At 51.7% G+C, this 15,736-nt stretch overlaps 1 protein-coding gene across 2 annotated transcripts; it reads right to left on the bottom strand.

Annotated features, from left to right (window-relative positions):
* Nucleotides 1–849: 849 nt before the first annotated feature.
* Nucleotides 850–13,257, bottom strand: Bpifb6 (BPI fold containing family B, member 6). 2 transcript variants are annotated; one of them, NM_199303.2, is made up of 17 exons: nt 13,226–13,257; nt 11,640–11,745; nt 10,905–11,012; nt 10,570–10,669; nt 9,595–9,699; nt 9,003–9,152; nt 8,785–8,839; nt 8,297–8,357; nt 7,560–7,651; nt 6,723–6,896; nt 5,508–5,558; nt 4,993–5,166; nt 4,418–4,485; nt 2,888–2,933; nt 2,123–2,186; nt 1,664–1,740; nt 852–1,055 (listed from the first exon to the last, which is right to left on the bottom strand). In NM_199303.2, exons 3-17 carry the CDS (start codon nt 11,002–11,004, stop codon nt 1,023–1,025), a joined length of 1,350 nt encoding a protein of 449 aa, NP_955007.2. In that variant the 5' UTR covers nt 11,005–11,012; nt 11,640–11,745; nt 13,226–13,257; the 3' UTR covers nt 852–1,022. The 2 variants fall into 2 exon arrangements, with proteins under 2 accessions (XP_017173296.1, NP_955007.2); XM_017317807.1 differs by lacking the exons at nt 11,640–11,745; nt 13,226–13,257 and having other exon boundaries at nt 850–1,055; nt 10,905–11,036.
* Between the last annotated feature and the right edge of the window lie 2,479 nt (nt 13,258–15,736).

Below are 15,736 nucleotides of genomic sequence, written 5' to 3'. Positions count from 1 at the left end.
GATGCTAGCCACACCCTGGCCCACAGACACATGCTCACATTTCTGGCAGCCTCAAAGCCCTGCTTGAGCTAGCATTTTTTAATGCCAGATACTGTCTAATCACTCCTTCTGGTGCCATTCACATAAGCTTTGCAGCCTGCTGAGATTGCTACAGGCATCATTTGTGGTGCAGGTGAGGAAAACGGGGCTCCCATTGGTGCCATGATTCAACCAAAACACACGGCAAAGAGGCAGAACGGAGTTGAGCCAAGGCAGGCCAGCTGCAGAGCCCAAGTTTCAATCTCAGCCTGTGCTCTGGTGTGTCCTGATATGTCCTGATGTGCTCTGATATGCCCTAGTGTGCCCTGATGTACCCTGGTGTGCCCTAGTGTGCCCCTGATATGCCCTAGAGTGCTCCTAATGTGCCCTAGTGTGCCCCTGATGTGCCAATCAGGCCACTATGAAGCTCAAGCCCCCTGTCTGTGAAATGCTGATAGTTACTTCCTCAGCTGTAAGGACTAACAGAGGTAACATGGAGAGAATCCTGGGGGTGTAGGCTTCACATGAATAGAAACATTTCAGTTTACAACGTCCTGGGGCACAGCGCTGAAACAGTGGGATGACCCACTGTGCCCTAGTATGCCCTGATGTGCCCACACACAGTGGGGTGACCCCACTTGTCTCTCCCATGGGTTCTAGATGAGCAAGAGCAAGTGAAACATGGAGAGTAACTATAAGCAGATGTTCAGCACATGCCTAGGCTGGGCCAGTGGCATTTCAAACCCCAAGCTGGTCCTAGACCCTAAAAGTTATCATAGGGGACCAAAACCCACATGTTCGTTGGCTACAAAAGGAGACAGAAACACTGAATTGTGTAAGGGTCTTCCTCCTGTTTATTGCTGAGGCCTACCAGGCCTCGTACTTTCTCCTGGTCACAGGAGGTAACCATCGGTGGCAGGGACAGGCCCATCTGGCTCACATCTGGACTCCTCTGCTGGTTCAGAACAACGGCGGATGAAGGCAGTTGGCAGCGTCTTGCATGGTCATTCTGTCTTCAAGCCCAGCACCAGGGCATCCTGATGGGAGAGAAGAGCTGGGTGAAGAGGGTGTTGGGAGTAGCAAAAGGGTCATCCAGGGTCAGGAACAGATGGAACCAGCCAAGGCCAAGAGATGGAAAGTAACTCCATCTAAGCAAAGGCCTCATGACCTGGAAGGCCCCTTTGCCCCATCTGAGCCTTCATTTTCTCAACTATCAAATAGGAACACACCCTGCAACCTCCTAGAGTCGAGAGGGGGCATGCAAGAAATGACTACTTAACACTCCATGCTCAGAGCCTGACACGTGACGAGAAACTTGTATTTATGGGGCATTCATTATACGTGTCCAGGTTCATTGTCTCAGAAAATCAGGGCAGCTCTATGAGACTGATATTCCCATTCTCACCCCCCACTTAAAGCCAGAAAAGGGGAAGCGGGGTAGAGAGATCATGGTGGCAGAACTAGAGGGTAAAGTATCCTTTCGTGCAGTCCTGGCCAAGGTTCTTGTTCTGAGGCTGAGGGATTACAGTGATGGCCCTCTGCCTTTCCCCACCTCCTCCGTCTAGTTGGCCAGAGGTCAGCTCTTGCTAGTCACCCATTGTCTAAAAGTGCTCGTTGACATGGCCTCCCCCAGCCTCTCCCTCACCTCTACTATGTCCAGCTCAGCCAGGTTATAATTGATAGCCAGAAGGTCTGGGAGTGGAAGCCCAACATGGAGTACATCTGAGAAAGAAAGAGAGGGAAAGTCATCTCAGCCCAGCTGCTTGGCAATTAATAAAGAGGCTGCTTAGAGATGAGTGGGAGCGATCCGTGTAGGAATTAGTGCTGTGATCGATTCATGATGTCTTCTGGCTACACAGGCAAAGAGCACCTATCTGCTTTGTATTTATATCACAGGCCAAAATCTCACTCATGGTGGGAGGTTTGGGGGGGTGGGGGTGGGGTCAGAGCCCAAATGATGAGATGGGCTTTTGTCTCCAAGATGACATTAAGACTACATTGGCCTCAATGTTTAGGCATTGGTCATCTACTCCCAGGTCTTTGGGACCACAGAGGTGGAAGCCCCCTTTGGTGAAGTGTATCCTGATTCTTGGAGAAGCCTCACCGTTCACCACAGGGATGTAGGCCTTCTGGAGATAATCAGTGATGAAGCCAGTTAACTCCGCCTCCTGGAAGAGACAGATGGGGAAAGACCATAACACAGTTCAGCATCCCTCCTCTGCCTACCCTCACCTAGGCCTGAAGAACACAAAAAGGACATTAAGGACAGCAAACAGCTTTTCCAGACAACCTCAGTCCTGGGGCTGGACCCTGCCTTGCTCCTGATCCCTGTTCAGGTGACATATAGGGCACTGAGTCATGACACAGTAACTCGGACACTCAGGAGTCAGAAGGAGGCTCTGTGTCCTGCACTATTGGTCTGATACAAAACTCAGATCTCAGAGTGGCTGTACATCCACCAGCTCTTTGGGCCCTTGAGTATGAGTTATGGCAGCTTCCAGGGCAGCTCATGTATATCCACATAGGGTATTTTCTGATGTCATATTAGTATCTGCTGGATTGGCTGCTGTGATGGGACCCTGTGGCTAGAGACTAATAAAAATAACAGTCTGGCCAGTCAAGGCCATCCAGGCTGCTACCACAGTGATACTTTTACAATCAACCCATATTGATGACCAGATTCTATCTGGGAAAGGGAACAAGGACTCAGAAAGGTTAAGTAAGGGCCTTCCCTGAGGTCAGCCAGGGTGTCAGGAGCCCCACAGCATGTGAGCACCTTGCTCTCTATTCTGGCTCCATTGTAGGGCCTGTCCCCTGTAGGATCAGTGTTGCCTTCAGATGGCCTTGCAGAAGCACTTGGGACACTTACGTGGAAATCGCCAACTGAAGAAGATTCCCGGGCCAGGCTCAATAAACTAAGAAGGAGGGAGAGGGTAGAGGAGGCATAGTCAGCACTACTGAGAAAGGAGTTCCTCACCTCACAGTCCCCTAGAGGTGCCCCTTCTGCAGTCTGCTTCTTGTTGACAGTGACAGGACAGTTGACACCTATCATTACATCTCATTCTGTCCTCCCAGAGGCCCCTCCTGAATGGCCTCACATGAACTCTGCTCTTCCCAACCCTGGGTTCTCGATCATATCCACCACTCCATTCACAACCCAACAGGCCAGACTTAGATCCTTGAAGGACATGAGGAAGTCTTTCCCTTCCCCTCTCCAACACAGCTCCCAGGAGACACTAACACACTAGAGCCAGGACAAGCCATGGACAGGCATCTGGATTCTACATGGTCACCCCCCCCCCATCTCAGCAGAAGATCCTGGATCTCCACAGACGCTTCAGGCCAGCCACGTGGGCAAGCAAACTCCAGGAAAGACAACAGCCCAGGACCAAGCCACCCAAACAGTCTATCTCTTGGTAACTATGATTGGTCTAGCCTTGCCCACATGACCCAAACTAGACTCCAAAGCTTTGGTGACTGAAAACTACTGGCCCAGGGCTCCTCTTGCTGTTGGGTCCCTTTACTACCTAGCAGGGAGGAGCTGCCTGGGAATCTAACCAGCAAAGAGCTCAGCAGAGAAAGGGGAGGAGGGGGTAAGAGTATCGAGAGTTTTGTGAGCCTGGATCCCACCATGCCTGAAGCAAACAGCTTTATGTCACATGAGCCAAAAGTTTCCCTCTCGGGCTGTGAGACAGTTCCAGCTGGAACTCTGGCTCTTGCCATTGAAAGAATCCTGACATAACTCATGTCAGATGAATTACTGAGACAAGTACAGGAGGCAGTGAGTGGCTGGGTGGAACCAGGAGTAACGAGTCCTTCCCCCAGAATGCAGGAATAAAGCAGGATATGGAAGTAAGGCACAAGGCCAGTACGTCACTAGGGAAAGCACATAGAGCTAAAGATGCCCTGGAGGAAGTAGCATTTGAGCTGCGCCCTGACTCATTTGGAAGAAATAATGAAGGCCTACGGAGAAGACCAAGGTCCAGAACCAAATTCACCGTGGAGGAGCACAGTGGACGAGTGAGGGCAGAAGATTTGAGAAAGGCTCTGAGTGCTGAGCCAAAATTGAAGGGAAGACCATGTAATAGTGTGTAGCCATCTGGGGCTCTAGAGCAGGCTAAATGAGCAGCACGTCCTGGTCGTGTGGGCCATAGTGGATGGATCTTGGTAGGAACTTGGATGGATCTGTGTGAGAACCTGGGGTTGGAATCCAAGAGGTGTCACCAGAATGAACAAGAGGAAAAGCAGACAATGGCCATAGAAGTATTGTGGCAGTGGCATAGAGATGCACCTATCCACCAGTCAGTGTTGTAGATGGTGTGGAGAGTTAGAAGGGTGTGAGGTCGAGAATAGAGCCCAGACTACCACAGGATGCCATTGTGGGACCCAAAGCTCCTACCTGTCCATAGAGGTGACCATCTGCAGCCGGTTATCCTGCACGGAGTAGTGGATTTCCAGTCCAATGTGCTGGCATGGGGGAAGGAGCAGAGAAAGCAATGGGTCTCTCATTGTTACCTCTGTGTCCTGTCCTGTCCTGTTACTGAGCCCAGCAGCCTCTCCACAACCCTAGCCCAGGATCTTTGTGTCTCCTTCTCCTGGATCAACATGAACTTTCATAAGCACCTGGCCCACGGTCAATGTCTGCACATGGTCACAACTGTTCCTGGCCTTCGCCCTCTGCTCAGGGTATCCCTAAACTCCTCAACATCAGCTCCTCTCTTGCATAGCTACTGATCAACCTTCAAACATCTCAGCCAGGGCTGGCTATGGGTTTCTTTGGGCTTCCAATGTTCTTCTGGAGCAGACTTTACTGTCCGTGGGGCCTGAGGAGGATTGGAGGGAGGAGGGGGAGATAATCCATCATACAGCAGGTCAGGTCCCTCCATTTGTGTCTTGACTCTCAACTAAAATCCTAGCACCCTCTAGCCGAAAGTGTCCCTGTGGTGAGAGTGGCTACTGATGGGCCCCACTCACAGTCTCCAGACGGAAGAGTGACTTCGGGTGCTTGCCATGTCTACGCGCTGCGAACATCTCCAAGCTACCGTGGAGGTGCATCAGGCTCTTTCCAGCCTTCATGGTAACCTTGGGGGGTTTGTTTATCTTGACCTTGATCAGCAAAGGCTTTGGTTTGTGGTATGTCTTGGCCACCTGCAAAGGCCAAGGCACAGTCTCTCGGATTTCAGTCAAAGGATGTCTCAGAAAGTGGTTGGTTTCTGCCAGAAGTCCAATATGCAAAAGCCTGGTTGTGTCTCTTAGGAAATGAAAGGGGCAGAACACATATTTTGGCTATGTGTGTGCTAGATATAGGACGCACAAGACACTAAGGCTGAGCTGTCTCTCAGCCGGATCCAAAGAGTGCTCTCTGAAGAGGTGGGCCTGTCTCCACACTGGGCAAAGGGCATGCACACTGAGTGGCTGCCTCCCAAGTCAGCTCCCGTTGCCTGGAGAGACGAGGGCACGAAGTCGTCACAAGTGACTGGGGCACTCACCTGCGGGATGAAGCCAGCCAGTGTCCTAGTGTTTTGTGGAAGCTTACCAACCTACAAATCAAAGCCAAAGTGGACACTGTATAAAAGCGAGTCATTCCAGCACCCATCTCTCTGCCTCAGGAAGGTGGGAGCCTCAGAATCTCCCTTCTCCTGCACACACAACTCTGTGCTCAGCGAGGGCAGGAACCTCCAGTGCCCAATCATAGTCTACACACCCCAGTGTCCATGGCTCCTGACCATGGTCAAACACTGAGAAAATGTTGAATGGAAAAGCAGGAAGATAGATGGGAAGATGGCCGTGTGTGGTGGATGCCAAAGCAAGTTTATAGACAGATAGGCAAATGGAAGGGGAGACAGAAAAACAGATAAGTGACGATGGAATGGGGGAGGATGGGTAGATACGTGGATGGAAGTGTGGCGGACCTGTGTGGGTGACCGTGAGTGGGATGGATTGCTGAGGGGAAACCAGATAGTGCCTAGGAAGAAAATGGATTGGTGACCAGCAAGAAGATGAGTGGCTGATGAGGGGAGGGGTTGTAAGATGGTGAACTGGAGCAATGAAGGAGGGAAGAATGCACAGGTGGGGAGAGTAGATCCTGGCTGGGTGAACCGGTGAGTGGCAGAAAGGACAGTGGCCAGGCGTGTGTGTTAATTAATGATGGTGAAGAGGTGCACTTATCCACCAGCCTATGGTGACGAGGGGATGGAAGGATGTGAGGCGGGGAATCAAACCAGGTCGTGAAGACACAGTGGATAGGTGATGCGTTGGGTGAGAGGAAAGCGATGGCTGCAAAGGCCTGAGAAATGTGGGGGTGGGGTAAGACGGGGATGGCTCAGCAGGTAAAACCTCTGGCCGCCCAAGCCTTGACTTGATCCCAGACCCTGGAACTCCCGGTGGAAGGAGAGAACCAACTCCTGAAAGTTGTCTTCTGACCTCCACATGTATGCTTTTCTTTTAAACTCTGAAGAAAAGAAATGTAGGTGAACCACTAAAGGGCTGGTTGTATGGAAGGTTGGATGTACACATGGTTAGACAAAGGTCACATGGGCAGAGGAGTGAGTGATAGGCAGGGCTAACTGACATTGAAGCCCCAAGCAGCCCCACACCTCCATCAGCAGTTCTGCATCCGACTCCTGGACCACTCCCAGGTGCCCCAGACAGGCAGAGCCTGGAAGTCTAGGAGCAGAAGCGGGTGGGGTGTGATGGCAGCTCACCCTCTTGTCCTTGAGTTTCACTTCCAAGGACTTCTGCAGAAGGGCCAGCTCAGCTGTGAGGAAGGTGGCTGAGAGCAGCAGTTGTGAGTCCTTGGCTGAGCCCTCGGGGAACTCCGGGAGTGACCCATCAGTGGCAAGCTGGATAAGCTGGCCTTCCTGGAGCTGCACCACAGGCTAAGGTACAATAGGAAGAACACTCAGCCACACAGGAATGAAGGCAGGGTGGGCTTGGCCCTCCACCCACTGAGGCTCAAGTCAGACCTCAAGCCAGCAAGACATAGTTAGAGCAGAGAAGTGGGCGGGTGTGACTTGAGAGGTCAAGAGCATCAGCCACAAGATCCCTGGCAGTTTCTCCTAAGAGCATTTAGGTCACCCTAGTGGCTCTGACTCTGGCTTGGGTTATTTGTTCAGACTGTGCTATGAGTCCTACCACATCATTCTCACAAACAAGGAGAACAGCCCCCAGCATCGCAGGAAGAAGGCCACCGGTAGGGGGCAGGACTTCCTAGTCCTTTCATCTACATCCTTGCAAGATGCATCTTTGGTCACCTGGGACTTGCTCACGTAAGTGAGAACTGAACTCTGCCACTAACTCACTGCAGAAGCCTCTTTAAGCCTAGTCTCTTCCTGGTCTCGGTGTTCCCCACCTATACAGTGGTAGGGCATAGCCACGCTCTGAGAGACACACATAGTGCTGCAACAAATGAGGCTGAAGCCACCAGCCCTAGCAGATGAGAGTCCTCACAGCAAGGCTCCCACTAATCACCTCCCAGCCACTGTCAGGTAGAAGCAGTCACACCATCCCCACCAAGCCTGTGCTCAACCCTCGCTACTTACACTAAAGTCCACCTGGATGTGGCTAGCTGTAGTGGCTGGTGGGGATGTCAGGGCATATTTGACAGTGCCCATCTTGTCCACGGGCATGGGGTCTGTGGAGAAGAGGTTCCACTCAGATGGGCACCAGCCCATCTAGAAGCTAGAAAAGCCAGAAGCAGCCACTGCTCCTGAGCCTGCCTGTCCTTCTGTGCAACCTAAGAAGTGGCATAGACCTTGGTAATCTGTTGTTCTGCTGACCCAGACTCCAGCATTCGCCAGAGCCCTTGCAACAGCGATAATATATGTGAGATGGGAATTGTGGGCTGTCCACATGTGAGTTAATGGTAGCTGGGGGAGTGACTCCTCCCAGACCCCACTGCTGAGGACACTCAGACAGGGAAGGGACTTCATGCTCAGCCATTAGGATTTCCCTATCACACCCTGGGGTCTCTGTGGATCCCTAATGATAGGGACAGCAGACCTCTTCAGCAAAGGACTCGGGAAAACCCAGTCAGGACAACCATAAGGTTATGAGGTCTGAGGTTGTATACAGAGCGGCTGTCATGGAAATCAGGTGGAGAAAGGAAAGGACCCAGGCACCCCTTGGGGTTTCAGACTTCTCATCTAGACAGTGGGGGCCATGATCTCAGCCTTTCTCTTGTCCTGGAGACAGGTTGGAAGCAGCCGTATGAATGGGAAGGCATGGCCACTGAAGTCAGGCTAATCTAACATCCTGTGTGGAAGAAGGATGTCCTCACCAGTCAACTTGGCCCATTTCTTGTTCACATACTCCAGGACAGCATCAATGGCTGGACACATCTGCAAACAAAGAAGGCACCAGCCTAAGTGGGTTATATACACAAGGAGGGCTTCACAGTACTCCACAAGGAATCCTAAGAACCCCAGAAGGGGTCAGGGCAGGAGGCAGGGGGCAGGGAGTGCTGAGGCCCAAGTCATGGGACTATCAACACCAGAGTCTGGATTAGACTCCAAATTCTTTCACAGCGTGCAAAATTACCAAGGATTCATATCCTTGGACTGGTCATCTGAGCAGTGTTGAACACACGTGCTGTGCTGCCTATACCTATGCCTGTGCAGACATCACTAGATGATCACTATGCTTCTTCTTCCTGAGCTAGCCACAGACCCTGAACTCCTCGTAGCCACTATCAACACAGCAAGATCAAATGCGCTGGCCATAGCAGTCCCACCAAGAAGAGATAGAAGCTTGCTCAGGACCACTCACCAGGCCAGGGAGGACTTTGCGCAGGGTACTGTCCACAAACTTGTTGATGGCTTTGCTGAGACACAGGCATGGGGAACCATGTGAACAGTGCATCAATGGCACCAAATTGGACAGAGGACACAAAGAGACATGGTTATGGGAGATCAGTGGCTCGGGAAGAGGAATGATGGGGAAGAGCAGTGAGGACCACCATGCTCCCCAGACGCGGGACACCTTACTTGTTAGGCAGGTTGGTTTTCACGCTGACCAGGATGACCTCACAGCCCTCACTCCTGAACACAGGGGTGCCTGCCTCCTCATCTTGCAGAAGCCGATCAGTAGCTGTGATGTTGAGGACCACGTTGATTTCCATGTTCCCTCCTGTGAAACTGGAAGACCCAGCACTCTGGGTATCTCTGCTACTGGTACTTCCATCCCCACTCTATCTGCCCATAACCTTTGAATCTGAGAAGGCAGAGGGCAGGATCTACCCACACATGGTGAAAAGCCAGGATGGGGCCTGCTCACAGCCACACAAACAACCTTTCCATTCCCATTATGTCAGTGAACTCTTACACATCTGGAAGACTGCTCAGCTGTAATCCCCTCCCCAGACTCTCCCTGGCCTCTTCCCCCACTGCTCAGTCCGACCCCCTTCAGTCTGTGCCTCGCTTCACCTGGCTCCTGTCAACCCAGAACCCAAGTCTACAGTCACCTCAGATCCCAGCACCCACATAATGAACTGCCGGTACTCAGTGATTACGTATGGAAGGGTGAGACAAGGGTGTGGTCTTCTCCCCCGGCCCCGCCCCACTTTACTCCCACACCAACCTCTTGCCAGTGATGGTCATGCCTGTGGACACACACTGGGAGATGCCCACTCCAGGTACAAAGTTCAATGTGATAACAGGCTCCAGGACGTCCTTTACCTTCATACTGGGAGGGGGACACACATGTACAATGAGAACTGAGAGGTCAAGACCCAGGCCCTCACCATGACCCCCACCACCTCACTGAGAGGTCTGAGTAAGATTCTAGCCCAGTCTACTAGGACCTTCTGACATGTAAACCAAAGGCTTGGACATGAAACAAGCTGTACAGAAACCCTCACATGTGAAGTGAGATGCATGGCTGACTCTGTGTGACCTCAGGCTATGTTCTTTCCCTCTTTGCCTCAATTTCTCCATCAACAGATTAGGAAAGTTGGATTGGATACAAGTTTCTCAACAGTGTCACCTTTCATATTTGGAGCTTAGTGCCAGCTTGGGTTCCTGTCAACATAGAACCCACATCATGCATACTAACAGTGCTGTCCTTCCCCTTTGCAAACTGAGACAACAAAATGTCTCTGGGCATTGCCAAATATCCCCCTAGAGACACAGCCACCTCTGACTCAGAAACATCATTTTGAGAAGCGGGATTACAAAGGTGTGGCACATATACCTCCACCTTCCCATCTGGGCTAATTAGACATGGCTAATCTATTCTATTCCTGCTAATCCTGAACTCCCTGCCCAGGACAGCAGTCCAGGTGGCCCCAGCCACAATGGTGCCAGCAAGGAGCCTGTTCCTCTCGTTACTGGATGACTGTAGACACCTGACCAGCTCTACCATTTGAAAAAAATAGCTTTTCCATTTAATTTTATGTATATTCAGTGAGCTCACTTTCTTCGGTAAATGACTTCAAGTGGGAATGGTCCACAAAGCAGACTAATGAGTCCCCAGATAATGCAGGAGAAATGCTTGCCTGTGCCAAGTGCCCATCATGCACTCCTCATCCTCCCTGTGCCCCCGACCCCTGCTTACTTGCTGAGGCCTTTAATGGCCTTTCCCCCTGGCTGCGGATTGCTAGCCTCAGCTGCCATCTTCTCCAGGATGTGGCTCTCCTCCATGGCACTCTGGACCTCTGAGGGGAAAGGGAGCCAACAGACTCAGCCAGCCTTCTGTTGCTCTTCTGCCCTTCAGCAATTTCTCTGGCATCCCGGCCATTTCCCCGTCTGTAGAATGGAACCCTAGGAACAGCTCATTGCGACTAGATTGGCTTTGCAAATCCTAGATGCTCAAGCCCAGCAATCTTGAGAAATCTCTTCCTATCACGTGCCCCATGTCCCCTGGCCCCAGCCCAGGGCCCATTCACTCACCATGGTTCATAATGTCCATGCCCAACCTCAGAAGACCCCCAGGGTCAGCTCGAGTGCCAGCCAGCAGGCCGCAGAGGACCAGGCTCAGGCTACACAGCATGCCTCCACCTATGTGAAAGGCCCAGAGTTACTTCAGGGAGGGTTTTCTCCCTAAATTCCCTTTTCCTATGGGCATAGAGCAATGGCCAGCCTGCCACATAGGCAGTGGGCAGATCAGCTGCAGATTTGTATGTGTTCAAGTGCAGCTCCATGCCCACAGGAGTTCAAGGGCCCACAGTGTGGACCCACAGGGAAACCCCAACCCATCTGTATCAAGGGATTCACCCTGCAGTGTGCACATGGTCACCAGGTCTCTTGCTTACTCCAGCCCAACCTCACTACCTCTGCAACCCAAAACCCAACTCAGCCCCTGAGGAACTGGAGGTCCCCTTCTAGCAAGGACAAAGGAACTCTGAAAAGTGTCCTCCAATCTCACCCATCCCACGGGTGGGCACACAGCCCTTCCAGAAGACTTCCATTCCCAACCCAGAGCTGATACCACACACTTTACTGGTGGTTCCGGGAGAACTGGAGGTCCCCTGAGACATAGTCTTGCCAATAGAGAAACTGAGAGACACAAAAGGTCTCATACCAGAGAACAGCAAGCTGAGAAATGGCCTCCTATCTTGGTCCCTCACTGTTCTCCAGGAATTCACATTCTACATAGGCCTTCCAGGAATCCTACCTTCTACTTACCAACTCCTGAAGTTCCCCCAGCTGGGGCCAGGTATGTAGTTCTGGTATGAGCTTTGACTGAAAGGAATCAAGGAGGGGCTGGGCCACACAGCTGGCCTGTGCCTACCTGGAGAGGGGAGTGCCATCTGGACTTACAACACACTCAGCCCACGGCTTTCCTGACCCCCAAGCAAACCTCTCCTAGGTATTCCTTCCCAGCCCAGGTATAAGCCTATATTCATTCATTCACTCATTCATTTGTGTACTTGTTCATTAATTCGTCCACCCGGTTATCTATTCACTTCTGTGTTCATTTGTTCATTCATTCATACATTTGTTTATCTAGCCATTCATATATTCATCCATTCTTTCATTCACTCACCAGTCTAATCATTCATTCACTCATTGATTTGTTCACACATTCATTCATCTATCCATTCCTTCATCCATTCATTAATCTGTCCACTCATCTGTTCATTCATTTCTTCCCTTATCCATTAGTTCAAACATTCATTCATTTATTCATCCATTCACTCATCCAGCTCTTGCTTATGGTATATTGCTGCAAAGTGGCCCCAGCAGACAGTCCTGCTGTTTGTGGATCTGAAAACCTGACGAGCAAGTTGATGAGAAGGGTTAGCATGACATCTGTGATCAGAAGGGCTGAGCCTGGGACGCAGGGGATGAGAAGAGGCAGAGTCTGAACAGAGGCAGAGCAGCCCTTTAGTCCCTAAGTAAATGTGAAATCCATTGCACCCCTGTCATCTGGGTCCCCAGCCTCTGTGAATCACATGCATGTGCCCCCAAGCATTCTCTCATGGCTGGCACTCTAGGCTCCATGCAAGGACAAAGGAACTCTGAAAAGTGTCCTCCAATCTCACCCATCCCACGGGTGGGCACACAGCCCTTCCAGAAGACTTCCATTCCCAGACCAGAGCTGATGCCACACACTTGGCTGGTGGCTCAGACATAGTTCTCACCATTTTAGAACAAGAATGCCATGCTGTGTTCCCAGGAGTCATGACGATAACCGGATTCTGGTTTTAGTTGCCCTTTTGCCTGAGCTCTGCCTTCCTTTTACAATCCCTGCCCTTTGTCCACCTACCATCTGCCCACCTCAAGGGCTTCTTTCAGCCCTCACCTCCATCACCAGCAAGCTTCCTCTCCACCTGCAGCTGCTTACAGCTTCAAAGACCTCAAAACCAGTAGGAGCCACCTGAAGGCCTACACAGAAGGCCACCCATCATGACACACCCACCCCTGCTACCCACCCCAGCCATTAAAGCCCAGGTGAGCTCTCAGCTCTCACAGCTAAGCTTCCCTTCCCCTCTCCCTGGGCCCCTGGATGCAGCCACAGAGGCCTGACGACTCTGCTGCCCACTTGGATACCCGAAACCCTATGGGTTTGAAGATGGTGTGTTCAGGGGCTACCTGTGAGATAAGAGCGTCTGACTGGGGTCGAAGACCTAGATATGGGCCCTACCCGCATTCTCTGGACAAGTGTAGGTAAATTCTTTCTCCTCCTGAAGCCTCAGCTTTCTCATTTGTAAAGTGGCAGTTGTGGATGAGACACTCAGGGAAGAGTCACAAGTTGAGACTGCTCTTACCTTGCCAAGCTTGGGGAAGGCCTGCAGCTGACTGCCCCCTGCTTCCAGTTCTGTGAGGAGGAAGCCCTTATATTCAGGAGCCTGATTAGCCGCTTGGATAATTAAGGGCTTAATAAGGGATAGATAATTATCTAGAGGCGTTGAGAACAGGAGACCCAGAGCTCACATAAGCATTCGTTCTGTTCCAACATAAATAGCACAGAAGATGAGGGTGGCTGGGGAGCCCAGGGGCCACACTAAGGCCAGTGCTGGAGACAGATGTGACTGTCCCAGAGGACATCAGTGCCTCTGCTCTTCCCCCTCTCCAACTCGTATCTTCCCCAAAGTGGAACACACAGTAGGTACACATTCACTGCTTTAACCAACACTTATTGAGAACCTACTGTGTTCTGGGATGACCACCGTGAATAGGATAGTTGGGGTTCCTATTCTGAAACAGGCACAGGGCAAGTCACCAGCACAAGTCCACAGCATTCCTGAGGGAGATGAGACAGGTAGAAGCCACTAAGCCAGGGGTATATTACAGATGGAAGAACAAGATGCTGTGGGGACTGGGGAGCCCGACAGCAGGGATGTTGCTCCTGATGCCTGGGTGGGGGGACTATGTCTCTGGTGGGCAGGTGCAAAGTCCAGTAGACTCTGGCTGGGTGCATGGCAACTGTCCTGAGACTTTCCCTGTCTGGGGGACCTTAAGGAGATAATGATCAAGTCGATTATGCTGGGAGGAATCCTTCGGAGTGATATGGGAGCCCTGTGCCTCTGAAGGCAGAGATGACTCCACAGTCACAGGTCTCCCAGTCCCCAGCTTCAACTTTGTTCTCCAAGAGTTCCTGGGAAGGTCTACCCTGGGGACACTTCAAGGGTCTCTGTACTTGGTGAACAATCCAGAGAGCTAACGAGGCCTGGTGTTTTCTCGTCCCCTGCTCAGAGAGCACACAGTCTGGAATGTGGCAGGAGCCAGTGTGCCCACGTTCACACAGGACCTTGAGTAGAGGAGACCTTCTGAAGTCACAGCAGGGTTGGTAGAAGGCAAGCATCAGCTCCAGGCAGCCTGGCCAGGCTCCACCTTGATCTGCAAGGGGCAGATGGCATCTCTATCCCTACCACTGCACTCCACCCCATACCCTGAGCGCATGAACCACCCACTGGCCTTTGGCCAGCCTGGGGACTTGGGAAGGAGTCATTGGAAGGACCGCAGTGTGGGAAGGGGTTAAGGGATCTGAAGCCCAGTCCCAGCTGCTGCCCTCCAAAGCCATGCCACCATGGCAGCTCTCTAACTCCCTGAGCTGCCGATGCCTCCAATCTAAGGAACTGTATGATTCAGAGAGTGACAAGGGACTGTCTCATAATCAATTCAGCTGGGCCTTCCACTCTACGAGTCAAAACTACCCAGTGAGGTAAACACTTTAGCAATCTCTCCCATTTTACAGATAGAGAAACAGGCCAAGCCATGTGCTCAAAATCACACAGCAAGTAAGCAGCCTGGCTAGAGCTTCCCTCTTCATCCAGGAGCTCCAGAACCCAGCCAAGCATCCAAGACACATCCCGTGGATGCTTGCCTGCCTTTCTGACATCTCTTCACTGAGTTCTCTGCCAGAACCCTTCCAACTTGTCCCATTGATGCTCTAAATCCAGTCACCCTTATCCAGCCAGTGAGATTTCCTCCTCCAGGGAGCCTTCCTGTACTGTCCCCCTCCCCTCTCTCAGACTTCTGAAACTCAGCACCATCTTTGTTTTCCCTCAGACCCTAAAGGACCCAGCAAGGGTGATTCAAGCCCAGCAGCCCCTCTTTGACCCCAGATGGCTCCCACACATGGCTCCTGCACATGACTGCAGCACAGACATGTGCAAGCCGTTCATCCCCTGCAACTTACTATGCAGTGTGCTGAACTCTGGGAAGGGTCAGAGTGGAGAATCAAATGTGAAAGAAGTCCCTGCTCGTCTACTCCGATAACTATGGTCTGCACTTGAAGGACATCAGAGTGACCTGGGAAAAGGCTTGAGGACTAAAAGCTGCAGGACCCATCATCTGGGAGTCGTGAGGCCACATCAAAGCTGGTACCAGGGGCTATCAGGCGAGCATAGCCACAGAGAGCAAAGAGGGACAGCAAATGCCTCAGAGGAGCTGTGTGGGCTCCAGGGTGAAAGTCAAACAGGAACCATGCCAGACAATGGCCTATTTGTTGAGGAGCCAGACTGAGCTGCCCTCTGCCCCATGGTGGCATGCAGCATCTTGCCACTGCTCCACTCTGAAGTGCCCATAGTGCTGAGCTGTGGACTGCCCCATAAAGGGAGTCTGCAGAGTAGGTGCTGAAGGCAGTGCACAGGAAAAGGCAGCCATTGCGTGAGTTGTTGACTAATCGTCAAAGCTACCAGGTGAGGTAGGCATTTTGGCATTCTCCCAGTTTTACAGATAGGGAAATTGAGACTTGGAAAAGCCAAGCGATTTCCCAGTCGCACAGCAAGTGATTGAGAACCATGAGAGATGCTTTCCTCAGCAACAGGCTCAGA

The sequence above is a fragment of the Mus musculus genome, chromosome 2, assembly GCF_000001635.26.
Source record: "Mus musculus strain C57BL/6J chromosome 2, GRCm38.p6 C57BL/6J".
In the NCBI taxonomy this organism is placed as follows: domain Eukaryota; kingdom Metazoa; phylum Chordata; class Mammalia; order Rodentia; family Muridae; genus Mus; species Mus musculus.
The sequence above is the reverse complement of the archived record's forward strand: the minus strand, read 5'-3'. Positions and strand labels throughout refer to the sequence as shown.